Genomic DNA, 14,106 nt, shown 5'->3' with positions numbered 1-14,106 from the left:
CGGTACACATTGCTCCCAAAGCTTGGATCTTTGACACGTGGGGTATGCTGTACTCTACAGCACCAACGGGTTTGACTAGACATGCGGTGTCAACTGCTCGTGGCCAACCCACTTTGGAGAAGGGGTCCGGTAAGATTGGAAACCCTGATTTCGGTTTCTGCTCAAATGCACTCCATACCCACCCCCGCGAGCGTAATGGCTGACTATGTCCTTGAGAAAACTCAAAATTCCACGGGACGTATGTTGCACAAAAACGGTCAAAGGATTATTCTCTGTGGCTCTTTCTCTCGGGGTTCTAAACGATTGGACCAATTCGAGATGATCTGGCCAGCGGACTTCCTGACAACGAACAGTTTTGACCGCCCCTGTGTTGAAATTCGGACTTGCAATCCTGTGCATATCCTTCACGAATCTGGCATGTCCTTTGTCAGTACCCCTCCCAATTCAGGAATTGAAAATCGATAGGGGGACGGCTTAGCGTTCGGAGTTGACATGGTTGCAGAAGTTTCCTCGCTCCCGATAGGCGATATTCGAAGCGAGGTCGAGACTAGCTTTAAGGGATCGGCGATAGAAGACAAGCCATTGAATGGATGCCGCTGTCCAGGACACTGAAATTATCAGCCACGGCATGTCAACATCAGGTCCGTGCTATCCTCAACTTTCGTATTTGACGGTTATTCTTGTCGCCGGATAATTTTTGCTGATTCCAACCCGGGCAAGTGAGAGGATGATCCCCCAGACATGTTGGCACCTCCGGATCCTTCTCTCATTATCATGGTGGCTGCTGTCCATTTAGGTCAGAGTTGAGCAGGTGTGGGTGATGCTCGCAACGCCCAATTCTTCCGAAGACCTAAAGGCCTTTGACGGATGTCTACGACGTTGGCACAAGTCAAGCCAATGGGTCTTTTCGGATGTACGTAAAGGATGTTGGCAAGCGCATCTCTCACCGACTCAGCCCGGCGGGAGGGGACAACCTTATCCTTGAGAGATATTTGCACGTGGGAAACGGGCCACACCCCTTACAAAGCAGAGTTGCAAATATTGATCAGAAACCGGAACAACGAAGCTTTGGGCTCTGACGGAGAGTTCAGGTACAAGCGCGTTTTCCCGGTGCCAGAACCCGTCTAGCAAAGGGCCCGCATCCACACAAATCCCTAGTCACTCGCTTAGATTGAGCGGAACCCAGCACCACCATTGGGTCCCCATGCGTGGCGATGATCGAATGTACGTACTTGTTCATTCTAAAGGTTTCCCCATGACTGACCAGTAGAAAGTAACTTCTCGAACAAGGGTTTCCCAGATGTCAGAGCGGACTGTCCGAGAAGAAACATTGAACCTGAGTTCGACTCCGGCCTCTGCAGAAAAGCCCCATATATATTGTGGCCAGCCTTTCCCTCTCTTTCTGCAACGTCTCTGGATGAAATGCTCAGTGCGTAACTTGTCATGCTGATCATATAGAAAGTTTCAACATGAAGACGTTTCACAAAGCAACCTCGTGGTTGAACTGGTACAAAAAGCCTTCTTATCGTGATGTCAAGATATTCACCCAATCTACCAACGACATCGTCGACAAAGGCCAGAGACCGCCCTCCATCAGCTCACAATCCGACTCGACTATTCCATCATCCTTGACGCTGGATCGTGTCCTTGCCAATAAAACATGTAAGGACCTGTACCTTAAACTGAGCGGAATGTTGGGGTTTCATTTCTAACCCAAACTTTCCGCGTTCAGGCAGCCCCTTGTCCCTATACGACTTCTACATGTATCTCAAACACATCGAGATGTCGCAAGAGAATCTCGAGTTCTACATGTGGTGAGCAAACCCATCTTGAATCGCTCCATTAGCGCTTTCATAACCATGAACAGGTATCAAGATTATGAGTCTCGCGTTCGAGCGACACCAAAATCCGTTACCCCCAGTCAATCAACAACACCACTGCTGCCTCAGGATGAAAAGTCCTGTGCTATTCCCAACTACACAAAAATCTTGTCTGGTGATGTACCGGACCTGGAGCAAGGAAGTCAGGAAACCGGTATGACGATTCTCACCTAAATTCCTTCTTCTTCTTGGTGCTTGTCCTGACGACGCCTTTTTATTTTTGGATTGATTTTAGAATTCGTCCAATACATCGAAACCCTCCTACCCGGACAAGACATCAAATCCTGCCGACGTTGCTGGTCCGTCTGGCCCATGTCTTCCCAGACGTCTGAAAACGCACCTGCTCGAACGCATACCAACAAAGAAGAACTGCAAATCATCACGAACCTGTTCCTCGCGCCCAACTCAGCCAAAGAACTCAACTTGCCCTCAAGCATGCGCAAAGAAGCACTGGCCGCCATCGCGAAATCGGAATCTCCAGCCTCTTTGGCCCCCGTCGCCGACCACATTTACTATCTGCTCAAGAACTGCTCACACCGCAACTTCATCCGGCTGGGCGTGAAGAACGGCACCTTCGAGACTCTCTGCATGGTCACCATAGTGGGCGTCCTGTTCAATGTACTCGGCTTACTGACCATGCTCTTGATCGCTTTCGCCTCACCATCGATCCACCACTCATCGCGTTGGCGAGGTCTTGCTGCGGCACCCTTCTGGATTATCGGCTTCTCGTTCCTGCTCGCGGGGATTCGTGGGTCTTGTTTCCTGCTACTTCTCTTCTCACGCCGGCAAGAACTTCCCTGGGAACGAGTGGAAGAGAACGAAAAGACGCCTACGCAAAAAGCAGCTCATGCACTGAAAAGGTTCTTGAGCCGCCTGATGATTTTTGAGCACAAGATTCGCGTCAAGGACGAAGGGCTACGGAATCTCCAACACAAAATCGTCATCCAAAGTGTTGTTGGCGCGATTGTGGCGACGGCGATTCTGGAGGTCGTGTTTCTTGTTTTACCCGTCTGGAAATGATGCGATGGATATGATGGACCAGCATGTAATATTTCGGGAGCAGGACAAACTGGGTTCCTGGGTTCATTATCGGGGAGGATGGAATTTTCTTTTCACGCATCGGCATACCATGTAATAATGTCCTGTTCTGCCTTGTCTTTCTCTACCGTGATACCCAGACTGCTTGACTACATAAGTGTTGTAATATCCAACAATCCACAAACAGAGGAAAAGATCCTTCTAACACATACTATCTAGTACAGACTCGACTATTACAAAGACATTTATGAATTATCATTCATTTCTGGTAGCGAAACCTCAATCTTTTAGCCTTCGTTTCGGCATGTCTTTCCCACCCTTGTACCTCCATGGAACGAGAATCATAGAGCTGAGCCATGCCAAATCTCCCTCGGTGTCTCCATTCTCCCGCATTTCGTAAAGTTCGAACCTCTAATCTCCACTTACCTCATGAACCGGGCCCCCCTTGCCCGAACCCCCTATCCCAGCCCTCGTCAGTCGGGTGGCTGACTATTTGGCTGAACTAGATAGTAATTAGTGAAAATGTTAATCGTTGGCATATCGTTTGATGGCGCGCCGGCAATTTTGGTTATCTTTTCTATCCATCTTCCTATTCATGCAGATCTCGTTCTGGATCTGGGCTGTGTTGCCATCGGCAGGTTTGGGCCGGGGTAATTCTTGCCCTAGTAAAAAATCACAGGCCTCATAGGATCACGACCTTGACTTTTCAAACCTACACCCAGAAATGTCGTCTTTGTGGCAAAGTATTCGTTGGAATCCTTTTTCGAATTTCCTGTTGAGATCGTACGGGATACTAAGTTTGGAATCCAGTGATGGCGAGAAAAGCCACCAAAAGGTATCATGACGAATGACAATGGTGTCCCTACAGACAAAGTGTCGTGTCAAAGCAGGAGGTGATAGATTTGGCAGGGCCATTCTCGTCAGGCTTCAACCCCAGTCTCCTATCAATAATGTTTCCGAACATACGCCGTTCTCATTGATTTCCAGAAGGAGATGCCTTGGAAAGATGTCTTGATTTTCCTTGCCTTCCCCTCCGGTTCTCCATTCCAGACCCATATCATCGATAGTTCAGCCACGTTTTGCAATCATGAATCTAGATCCTGGACTGTTTCAAAAGAAGTATAGGGAGCTAATATTCCACACTTAGCTCGTACTGAGGCGAAACAAGAAACTTTCCGACTTGACTCCGACTTTGGACAAGCGAGCGTCCAAGACTGCATCTATTACCAATGACGCAAAGTCAAACGCAGCCGATAGCCGGGGTTCAGCTGAATAGGCGTTGCTGCGAAACATAGATACCAATAGGTTTAGCTTGATCTCGCTAACTCAATTGATATAAAGTTCGAATTTCGACGACTGTGGAAAGAGGAGTGTGGGAAACGAGAGTTAGAGTTTTGTGCACCTCACTCCACAGCGCGTGTTTGACGCAACAAAATTGAGCACAGCTCACAGACTGACTCGTCATCACTCTCCCCTGAAAAACTGTCATTCGGAATGAGAAGCCGAGGAGAGGCCCTGAACCAGATACTTGGATCGAATGCATCGCGAGCATGAAGTTCGGCCTATCCATCGCCAATCGTTCAATGTTGTTTTGTGGAAGCACTCTTGAATGCCATGCGCCATGCAATGTGTCGTGTGTCGTGTGGCTCTGTCCTGTTCTCGACTTCCCGCTATCCTCTGTTCCGAAGGCTGATAGAGTTGCAAAACCGACTTCCTCCCAAAATATAAGATTCTTTCTCTGGAAGTGGAGCGTGAGAAGGCTCATCATTCGCTATGTCGATTTAAGCTTCGCCATCAAATCGTCAATTATGTTGAAGAACAAAAATGGGCGATCACCTGTCATAACAGACCTCGAAATATTCCTACCGTCTTGACCGACCTGACTCCATATTCGGCCCTCCCATGTGCTGTGACGCTCATATGGTTTACCATACCAATTGTTATCACGTAAATGCCTTTTCAGGCATACCTAAATCTGTACCAAAAGCCGTTCGTCAGACTCCTCATTTTCCAGTCCTGGTAGTGCCCACTGGGTTTGCTATATAAACTGCGCTATACTCACGAGTCGTAGTCTATGTAGTAGATGCCATTCAGTTTTGAATGTGATATTGATATTGTTTAATGTTTCGTGATCTTGGTGGTTCATTCTACATTGGCCGCTGGCGGTCCACTGCCGCTCGGCAGTCATCGGGACGACACTGCCTGCCTCAGACGCACCTGCCAGCCCCAGGAGCCCATCATTTTGATAGTGGAATTGAATATGCTGGATAGCCACGTGGAACGCGGGGTTGTCCAGATGGACGGGGTCCTCGGTTTCGCGAGGCAAGTTTGACGGCGCCAGGCGACTGGACGCTGCGCCGACTCGCAGCACTCCACAGGATTCGGGGCATTGGCAAGGACCGCTTCCGCAAGCACGTGATGTTCTTTGGGCATTCCGCCGCTTAACGGTTCAGCCGCGCCTAGATCATGCCCGCGTGCTGGTCGACTTCACGCCGCATTTCAGCCTGATTCCTTTAACATGCTTCTCTCATATTTGTCTGTACTATTCTGGCATTGGCTGAGATTCCAGCATTCAACAAGGCCCTCTGCAAAACATGACGCATTCATACAGCCTCCCTCACGCAGATCCGCTTGTATACTCAATGATTCCTCGCAAGCTACCAATTATCTCTCTGTGAAGCACAAGATCGTGTTCTTATCTGTCTCCTACGTGTTCGACTAGTCTCATGACCAACCATCGCACGATGCGCCTTCTGGAATTTGGCAGTGATGGTGATCTGCATTTATCCAAGGATTTTACCGACGACATCCCGGCCTACGCGATTCTCTCACATACGTGGGGAGCGGATGAAGATGAGGTTACATTCGACGATATCCAGGATAGATCTGGCAAGAGCAAGGCCGGTTACACTAAAATTCAATTCTGTGGGCAACAGGCCAGGAAGGATGGTCTCCAATATTTCTGGGTGGATACATGTTGCATTGAAAGCAAAGAGTGCTGTGCTCTCCGAAGCGATTGTCTCAATGTTTCGCTGGTACAGTAATGCAGTTAAATGCTACGTGTACCTATCGGATGTGTCGGTTTGCGACCAAGGCCATAACGGCCCGACCGAGCGACCGTGGGAACTAGCCTTTCGCGAGAGCAGATGGTTTAGACGAGGCTGGACGCTGCAAGAACTCCTTGCTCCGAGGCAAGTTGAGTTCTATTCGCGAGAGGAAGAGCGACTGGGTGATAAAAGAACTCTTGAGCAGGAGATTCACGGAATTACAGGAATTCCGATAACGGCTCTTCGGGGGGTTCCTTTGTCTCATTTCAGTGCTGCTGAGCGGATGCAGTGGGCATCAAACCCGCAGCACCAAGAGGCCGGAAGATAGAGCGTATTGTCTATTGGGAATTTTGGGCGTCTTCATGGTTCCCTTATATGGCGAGGGAGACTACGCGTTCACTCGGCTCCAGACGGAGATCAAAACGAGTTTAAAGCGTGAGTGATTTACCCAATCATCTCGTGTTCTGCGTGTTCGGAACTGCCACAATTATGGTGAGTTGAAACACCCGAGCAGCCTATGCTGATTGGCACGCAGCTACGATTTCCGATTCGGATACTGCTGTCCGTGATTTCTATCTTCGCGATGGTTGCCTAGACATACAACGGCTGTCCGGCAGACTGTTGCCAATGCAGCGTTGTTACATTAACCTTGGTATTGTTGATCATCATCGTGACCGCGATGGAAAAGGTGTGGATGTCTCAGAGAGGAGCCCAGCTACAGGTCACTATCTTTCCAGATTCTCACTTCCCGCACGCCTAAGAGTCGAGACCCCCCCACAGGCGAAACAGGTAATTCTTCCGACGCTGTTCAGCCCGCGAAAGCGATCAGATGGCACTACCGCCAAACCTAACCGCGTTCTGATATGGGGAAGAGCAGGTATCGGAAAAACCACCTTGTGTAAAAAAATTGTTTACGACTTCATACATAATCACCTGTGGCATGACTTATACGATCGTGTGTACTGGCTACCTCTACGAAGGCTCAAGCTCATGCGAGCCGAACCAAGAAATCTTGGGGAACCAATCCAAAAAGTTTGTTTTCGTGGGAACGGCCAATTTCCTGTTGATATACTCGAAGACACTCTCGTGAGTCACGGTGATCGAAGCCTTCTCATTCTCGACGGCTTGGATGAAGTATCACACGAATTTGACCATGAGTCTCCTATGGGAGACTATCTCAACCAGCTATTGAAGCAAGACAACGTCATTATCACCTCTCGTCCGCACAGCACGAGTGTCCTCAATAATACGCCGCCAGATCTGGAATTGGAGACGGTTGGATTCTTTCCGGAGCAGGTGGAAGACTTTTTGCAAAGTGAAATAGAGCAGACAGGGATACCAGAGACGACTATATCGGAGATTCGAGCTTTTATTCAGAATCGTCCAATCGTGCAGAGTCTTGTCCGAATCCCCATCCAGCTGGACGCCATTTGTTATGCCTGGAATACCCAACACTTTTCAAGGGATAATGTCTCCATGACAATGCTTTATGGGGCAATCACCCGGCAACTGTGGCAGAAAGATGCGGTACGACTAGGCAAAATGATAGACGGACAGCAGATCACGTCGCAACAAATCCAGGGCTGTGCGAACATTAGGCCTTTTGTCGAACATGAAGTTAAGGCTCTCGAAGAGCTGGCATTTCATGGCCTTCACAATGAGGTCATTGAGTTCGGCTTAGAACACATTGGCAAAGTGAACAGTAGCCAAGCGCCGATGCTCAATGATCGTCTGGTCAATTTGTCTTTCCTGTGTTCTTCCGACAACTCTTTGAACTTGGCGGATCGGACCTATCACTTCATCCACCTCACATTTCAGGAGTTTTTTGCCGCCCAGTATTTTGTGCGTCAGTGGGTATCCGATGCAAAGATCAGCCTTTTGAAGATGGATCCTGCAAGTCTACGTTTGTCCATGCGCACAGAACCGATCAAACCGGAAGATTTTCTTAGGAGGACCAAATATGATGTTCGCTACGATATTTTCTGGCGGTTAGTCACTGGCTTGATTCAAACCGAAGGCATCGATCAGTTGCACCGGTTCTTCGACGTACTCGAGGGGGAGCCGCAGGACCTCTTGGGACCAGCACAGCAGCGACTTATCATTCATTGCCTGAGTGAAATTGATGCGGCAAACAATAGCTTCCAATTGCGAGCCCGAGAGCTGGAAGACAACTACCGGAAATGGATAGTATTTGAGTCAAAGATTGCATCCTCAACAAGCTTAATCAGGGAAGCAGAATGTCCGGACAGGATATTCAAGCCCTTGCTGGAGGGACCCAATGAGGAGAAGATGATAGCTATGTCGACTTTGACGATGCGAACGAGCATATCCTTAGAAATATTGAAGATGATAATGCGCGAAACAAGAAAGACTACTAACGAAGAGGTTTGGAGTGCGGCCTTTAAAGTTCTTGGAAACCACTCCAACCAAGCTCTAGAGGAAGAATTCTTCGGCCTTTTCGCGAATCGGAGCAGGAATCTGCGAATACTCGGCGTCGAAGCTCTTGCCAGTTGTCGAATATTAGGAATGCCAGCCGCTAAGGCCCTAACCCAACTACTTGAGGACGAGGATCTTTCCGTGCGGTCGTACGCTGCCGACGCTCTCGGACTGCAGACCAGTCTACCAGATCCCGCTGTCGAGGCCCTAATCCGACTACTACAGGACGAGAATGATTCTGTGCGGTCTCGCACTGTTGCGGCCCTCGGACGGCAGACTAGCCTACCAGACTCTGTTGTCGAGAAAATGATCCAACTGCTGCAGAACAAAGTGCCTGACGTGCGTTACCGCGCCGCCGAGGCTATTCGCGGACAAACCAGCCTACCGAGTCCCGCTGTTGATGCTCTGATCCAGCTATTACACGACGAAAACTCTCCTGTGCGGAACGGCGCTGCTGAGGCTCTTCGCCAGCAGGCTAGTCTACCAGGCTCCACTATCGAATCCCTGTTGCAACTACTCCAGAGCAAGGATGCTACCTTACGGCAGCGCGCTGCTGTGGCGCTGGGAGCTCATGCAGAATTCTACTCCCTTATCCCGACTCTCGAGTCATTCCGTTTCCAAAATTTGTTGATAGCTTGGCTTCAGCTGAGCTTTAAAAAGTCTGTAACATGCTTCATTTGTGATGGCACGTTCTCCATCGACATCTATGGGAAGACATGGAGAGTAATGCTTCACAAAAAGGAACAGGAGTTTAGACGAAGATGTCTCGAAGCACAGAGCGCAATAGGCGTTCCTCTGCCCGTCAACGATTCGAAGAAATCAGGTTCAGCCGTTGAGGTGAAAGAGCGGCTCTCGATCAACAGGTGGCACGAATCATCAGGGATGTGGGATTTTTGAAAGGTCTGATAAATGAAGCATGACGGGCAATCCCATTCACCTTAATTATCGGCGTCTGGATCTCGACAAACCCGGAGCCCATTGGCGCGGGGAGAAAAGGACACGAACGTCCGTAGTCGTTGGCGCGGACCGGGATATGCTAGCCCTGGTGGTGTTGGGCGAGGGGTTTTAGCTCATCATATCACCTCTCTAGGCGAACAAAGCTTTTTCCCTCCCTAGTCCTATCTTCGAACATTGAAGGTCGTGGCCTATCGGTGTTACTCAGAATAGCGGGCAGCAAGCCGCCCTGACGAAAAGGTTTCACAAACAGTAACCATGGCCTCTCTGGGTGCCTCTCCCACTGGATTGGTATACGTGTTTGGCCCGGTGTTAGCGGTGACCTATCGTCTTGGCCTGGCGATCTGGCGTTTATACCTCTGTCCTCAAGCGGAAATCCCTGGGCCGATGTTGGCAAAGCTCACATATTGGTAAGACAAGGTTCGCACACTCCATTATTGGTCCTCAGATCGACTCACCACCTAGGTACGAATTCTACTACGATGTCGTTCTCGGCGGTCAATATATCTGGAAGATCCGGGCAATGCACGAGCAATATGGGCCGATTGTGCGCATCAACCCGGAGGAAGTCCACATCCATGACGCCGACTATTATGACCAAGTGTATACCGGCCCCACCCACAAACGGAACAAATGGACCTTTTTCACGAACCAAAGTGGGTTACCTCAGTCGGGTTTTGGGACTCCAGACCACAATCTCCACCGCATGCGCCGGGCGGCGTTGAATCCGTACTTCTCCAAGGCCAAAGTGCGGATCTTGCAACCGCGCATCGAGTCTAGTTTGAACAATCTACTAGCTCGCTTTCGCGAATTCCAAGAATCCGGGGAGCCGATGACGGTGTCGTTGGCTTATGCGGCCCTCGCGACTTTGACCCGAGCTTCAAAGAAGCCGGTGAGGCGGGGGCCAAGTTGGGTCATTTTGTCAAGCAAATGCCGTGGGTGTTGACTCTGATGAAATTACTCCCCGACTCGGTGCAGATTGCTTTGAACCCGGTCATGGCGAGTTATATAAAACTCAACAAGGTATACTTTCCTGGATTGACACATTATCCTCTCCGGATCGACTGCAACCGGGTCGTTAATGTAATGAACAGGATATTATTCGGCATGTTTCTGAGATCTACTCGCATCGTGGCGATACCCATAGTAAATATAACTCGCAAACGACCATCTTCCATGCGATTCTGCAAGGTGGTTTGCCCGAGAAAGAAATGTCTCCCGACCGCCTTTGGCAAGACGGGCAGGTGGTCGTCATTGCCGGCACATTGACGACCGCAGCCGCGCTCTCAGAAATCACGTATCATCTGCTGAGACAACCAAACGAACTGAAGACACTCAAAGATGAGCTGGCAAAGGCCATACCCGACCCAACAGCTCTCCCGGAAACCGCCAAGCTGGAGCAACTTCCATACCTCACAGCCATCATTAAAGAAGGTCTCCGTTTGAGTAGTGGCATCAGCACGCGGTTGCAGCGCATTGCCACTGACGAGACGCTCATCTACACGGCCAAGAAAGCCGTCGGTGAGAAGCAATATGTCCTTCGTCCGGGGATTCCTCTCTCCATGACCGGCCTGCTTATCCACCACTCACCGACTTACTTTAGAGATCCCATGGCGTTCCGTCCGCAACGATGGATCGATGACCCGATTCTCGAAGCTTATCTCGTGCCGTTCTCTCGCGGCACCCGAGCCTGCGTGGGCATCAATCTGGCGTACGCGGAGCTTTATCTCACAGTGGCGGCCGTGTTTTGTCAATATGGTAGCCGAGAAGTCCGCTTTCCAAACGACAAGGGGTTTCTGGAGCTATACAATACGAGCCACAAGGACATCGAGATTATTGGTGATGGGGTAACCCCATTGTATCGGTCGGACGGTAATGGAGTTAGGATCGTGGTTCACGCAGTATGACCTTTCTTTCCATCTCTTCCTTGTCCTTCTGACGGTCCCGTGGACCCCTTCGAAATAGGACAAGTCCTCCGTAATGGTCATTCTGTACCCGCCAAAGATGAGCTTTCTGCGGACCTCCAGGTATTAATCTCGAAACGGCACTATTCTGAGGTGTGTCGTACAGAGGCCTGTATATCTGTGAGGTTGTTCAACCGCCCTAGCTTATCGCTTTGTGTCACATACTACACCACGTCCTATCATCTCACATCAAATCTCCGCTCAGCAAAGGGGGTTTGATGGGCTGTGGAGTCTAGAGAAGAGATATGAAGGAATGCATTGTGGTTCTATCTAACAAGTTGCGACATTGCCAAGCAACGTGTCACGTGATTGGGCAACAGGCTTCCCACCCAGGTTCTGTTCGTGGTCCTGCTCCACGGCCACCATTTCTGACTCCGGCTTCCCGTGTAGAGACCCAAAGCCGTTCATCTCTGGCGTACCAGTCCATCCTGGATCGAATTTCCTCTGACGGATCCATTGCCACCCCTCCGCTCGCACCTTGCTCATACCGAGCTCCTTCGTCCGTGCCCATCGTCTGTATGGCATTCGATAGTAGTTCACCACTTCAGAGGCCGAACGTTTGCTCTCATCTGGAGAAATATGAAGCAACAGCCGCCCGGCAGATAACATACTCAGGTACCTTCTCACGTCCTTGATACCGCCCGTAATGGCCGCGAAAAATGTGATCGGCAACAACAGCAGGAGAATGAAGCACATTAGAAATGCAGGAACTCCGTAAGGCCAATGATACAAGATCTTCCTCTCCGCTTGAAACGTCGGCACCTTGGTGGTCACTGGCTCGTCCGCTGGAGTGTCCCTCTTTGATAGTCCAGGCTGAGTGTCATTGTTGTATGGCCTTGGAATAATGTTGTTGCTCAGCCATCCGCGGCTGCCGGTGAAGTAGTTACTCGCAATATCTGTCCACACCAACGCCGGCACCAGACTAGCAGTCTTAGCGTTCTGGCCCAATATCTGCCATCGTCTCAGTAACTTGAGATCGAGATAGCCATTCCAGAAGAAACTTTCGCCAACAGTGCTTAGGGCGGGATTTGTGTCCCATACAGTACTCATAATTGCACCAAGGCCGAGCGCGGCGGGCAAATACGACGAGGCTTTGTAATCGCTCTCAATTGAGCCAAACCCGGGCCAGAAAGTGAGATAGAGGTGCGAAGAGCGGAGGGTTGTGATGTTCGGAGTGTTTACATATTCGGAAGAGACGAGGCCCCACAATTGATTCATATTTCCTGTCAATAACGGCTTCGGTGTCTCAACAGCCCACAGAGGTTCCTTTTCTGGTGAAGAGTACTGCTTATCGACGACAGAGAGGATTCGGATGTTGCTCAGATCATCGGCATTTTGATCCGCGGTGAGATTATACCTGAACTGAACTGTTTTGATGGTTGCTTTGGTGGCAGCAGCGCAGCTGTAGACCTTCCGTTCTACTTGCATGCCTTCGCTGGCCATACTCTGCAGCTGACCATTGGTTTGCACGGCAGCCCCGATGAAATAACCACATGATATAGGGAAATTGTCGATATCGACGGGTAATGTCTTGTTCCAGTGGCCACATTCTTCCCAGCGATCATAGAATGGGGTCCGAGAATCGTATTCTGTACTCGTCGGATTCATATCGTCAATTAGGTCGTACATGACAGTGCCCGTTTGAATGCCGGTTGTAGCGGAGATATCGGAGTAATCGTCAATGGCTTTGATGCGATTGCCGATAAATGACTTCTCGGGGTTGGGTAGGTTGGTGGCGGGGTCAGACAGATTCATAAAGGAGGTATTCAGAATGTTGTAGAGACCCCAGTATGCTTGAATATCCGCACGCTGCTGGACGTCCAGGGTGTCTTGACGGACGGCAGGGAACTTTGGTTTCGCCGAAATGTCAAGGTTAGTCAGTCCGCCGTGGTCAACCAGGTAATAGATATTTCCGACAGTGCTACTAGTGCTGTTCGAACTTAGGTAAGGGACCTCGAATTGGTAAGAAATGTTCATGTCGGTGCAAGCTGCTTCGGGCTCGATGAAGAGGAGATCTTCGACCCATTCGGCGCCTAGTGGGGCATTCATGGGGATTGTGTGATTTCTGAACCCGATGCCTCCTCTTTTTGCATCAACGATGAGACCATCGATCAAGAGATAGTCGTCGTCTACCACCGTGGTGAGAAAATGACGGAAGCCATCCACGGGCAAAACATTCCCAAATTCTCCGTCATAGTCACCGGTCGAGTAGATGACGCGGCGGGCTTGTATGTCGAAGAAGCTGGACACTGTTTTTGAAATGCCAGCGAGACCACTGTGATAGATCTCGACCCTGGAAGGATCCACCGTTACATAGTGGGTAGGTCCGTCCCAATCCTGATAGAGGCCACTCGCATTCTGAATGACAGTATATGTCTGACTATCGCCTGGACATTGCACGTCCATCATTATGCTGTCGTTACCTTGCCAGTAATCGGAGCAGATACGCCAGGGTGCGTCATTGGTCTGTTTGGAGACTTGGCCAAAGACGCTCGAATCGCGAGCTGTTCCAAAATCTGTCATGGTTGATGCTGTGGCATACCGAAATTCGTCGAACAAACCGGCAGGTGTCGTGACCGCAGCGATTGCCAAAAGCACAGTGGTGGCAACGTATAGAAGATTCAGGAGGCGGATTCGCGTATCTGCCGTGCGCTGCCCGGTGGAGTCTGTTTGCAAGATAGCAGGCCAGTCGGTGCCTGCGAGCGATCGTTGTAAAATACCCCATGTCACGGCACTGGTGTCTGGGCGCGTCGAGCGCACCATGAGCAATGGAAAAGCATTGCGCAA

General features: G+C 50.1%; 5 protein-coding genes across 5 annotated transcripts; 4 read left to right on the top strand and 1 right to left on the bottom strand.

The window, feature by feature from the left end:
- Positions 1-1,469: 1,469 nt before the first annotated feature.
- On the top strand, positions 1,470-2,900 carry Z518_00102 (uncharacterized protein; the record flags this gene model as incomplete). Its single annotated transcript, XM_013420706.1, has 4 exons — positions 1,470-1,662; positions 1,733-1,814; positions 1,868-2,034; positions 2,116-2,900. The coding sequence occupies 4 exons, from the start codon at positions 1,470-1,472 to the stop codon at positions 2,898-2,900; spliced, it is 1,227 nt and encodes a 408-aa protein (XP_013276160.1).
- Positions 2,901-5,662: 2,762 nt separating this feature from the next.
- On the top strand, positions 5,663-5,962 carry Z518_00101 (uncharacterized protein; the record flags this gene model as incomplete). Its single annotated transcript, XM_013420705.1, has 1 exon — positions 5,663-5,962. One exon carries the CDS (start codon positions 5,663-5,665, stop codon positions 5,960-5,962), a length of 300 nt encoding a protein of 99 aa, XP_013276159.1.
- Positions 5,963-6,955: 993 nt separating this feature from the next.
- Z518_00100 (uncharacterized protein) lies at positions 6,956-9,298 on the top strand (the record flags this gene model as incomplete). Its single annotated transcript, XM_013420704.1, has 1 exon — positions 6,956-9,298. The coding sequence occupies one exon, from the start codon at positions 6,956-6,958 to the stop codon at positions 9,296-9,298; it is 2,343 nt and encodes a 780-aa protein (XP_013276158.1).
- A 315-nt stretch (positions 9,299-9,613) lies between these two features.
- On the top strand, positions 9,614-11,262 carry Z518_00099 (uncharacterized protein; the record flags this gene model as incomplete). Its single annotated transcript, XM_013420703.1, has 4 exons — positions 9,614-9,765; positions 9,821-10,247; positions 10,334-10,378; positions 10,450-11,262. The coding sequence occupies 4 exons, from the start codon at positions 9,614-9,616 to the stop codon at positions 11,260-11,262; spliced, it is 1,437 nt and encodes a 478-aa protein (XP_013276157.1).
- A 327-nt stretch (positions 11,263-11,589) lies between these two features.
- Positions 11,590-14,082, bottom strand: Z518_00098 (uncharacterized protein; the record flags this gene model as incomplete). The annotated part of the gene is made up of 1 exon (XM_013420702.1): positions 11,590-14,082. The coding sequence occupies one exon, from the start codon at positions 14,080-14,082 to the stop codon at positions 11,590-11,592; it is 2,493 nt and encodes an 830-aa protein (XP_013276156.1).
- Between the last annotated feature and the right edge of the window lie 24 nt (positions 14,083-14,106).

This window comes from Rhinocladiella mackenziei (assembly GCF_000835555.1).
Source record: "Rhinocladiella mackenziei CBS 650.93 unplaced genomic scaffold supercont1.1, whole genome shotgun sequence".
Classification (NCBI taxonomy): domain Eukaryota; kingdom Fungi; phylum Ascomycota; class Eurotiomycetes; order Chaetothyriales; family Herpotrichiellaceae; genus Rhinocladiella; species Rhinocladiella mackenziei.
This window is presented reverse-complemented; position numbering and strand designations above follow the sequence as displayed.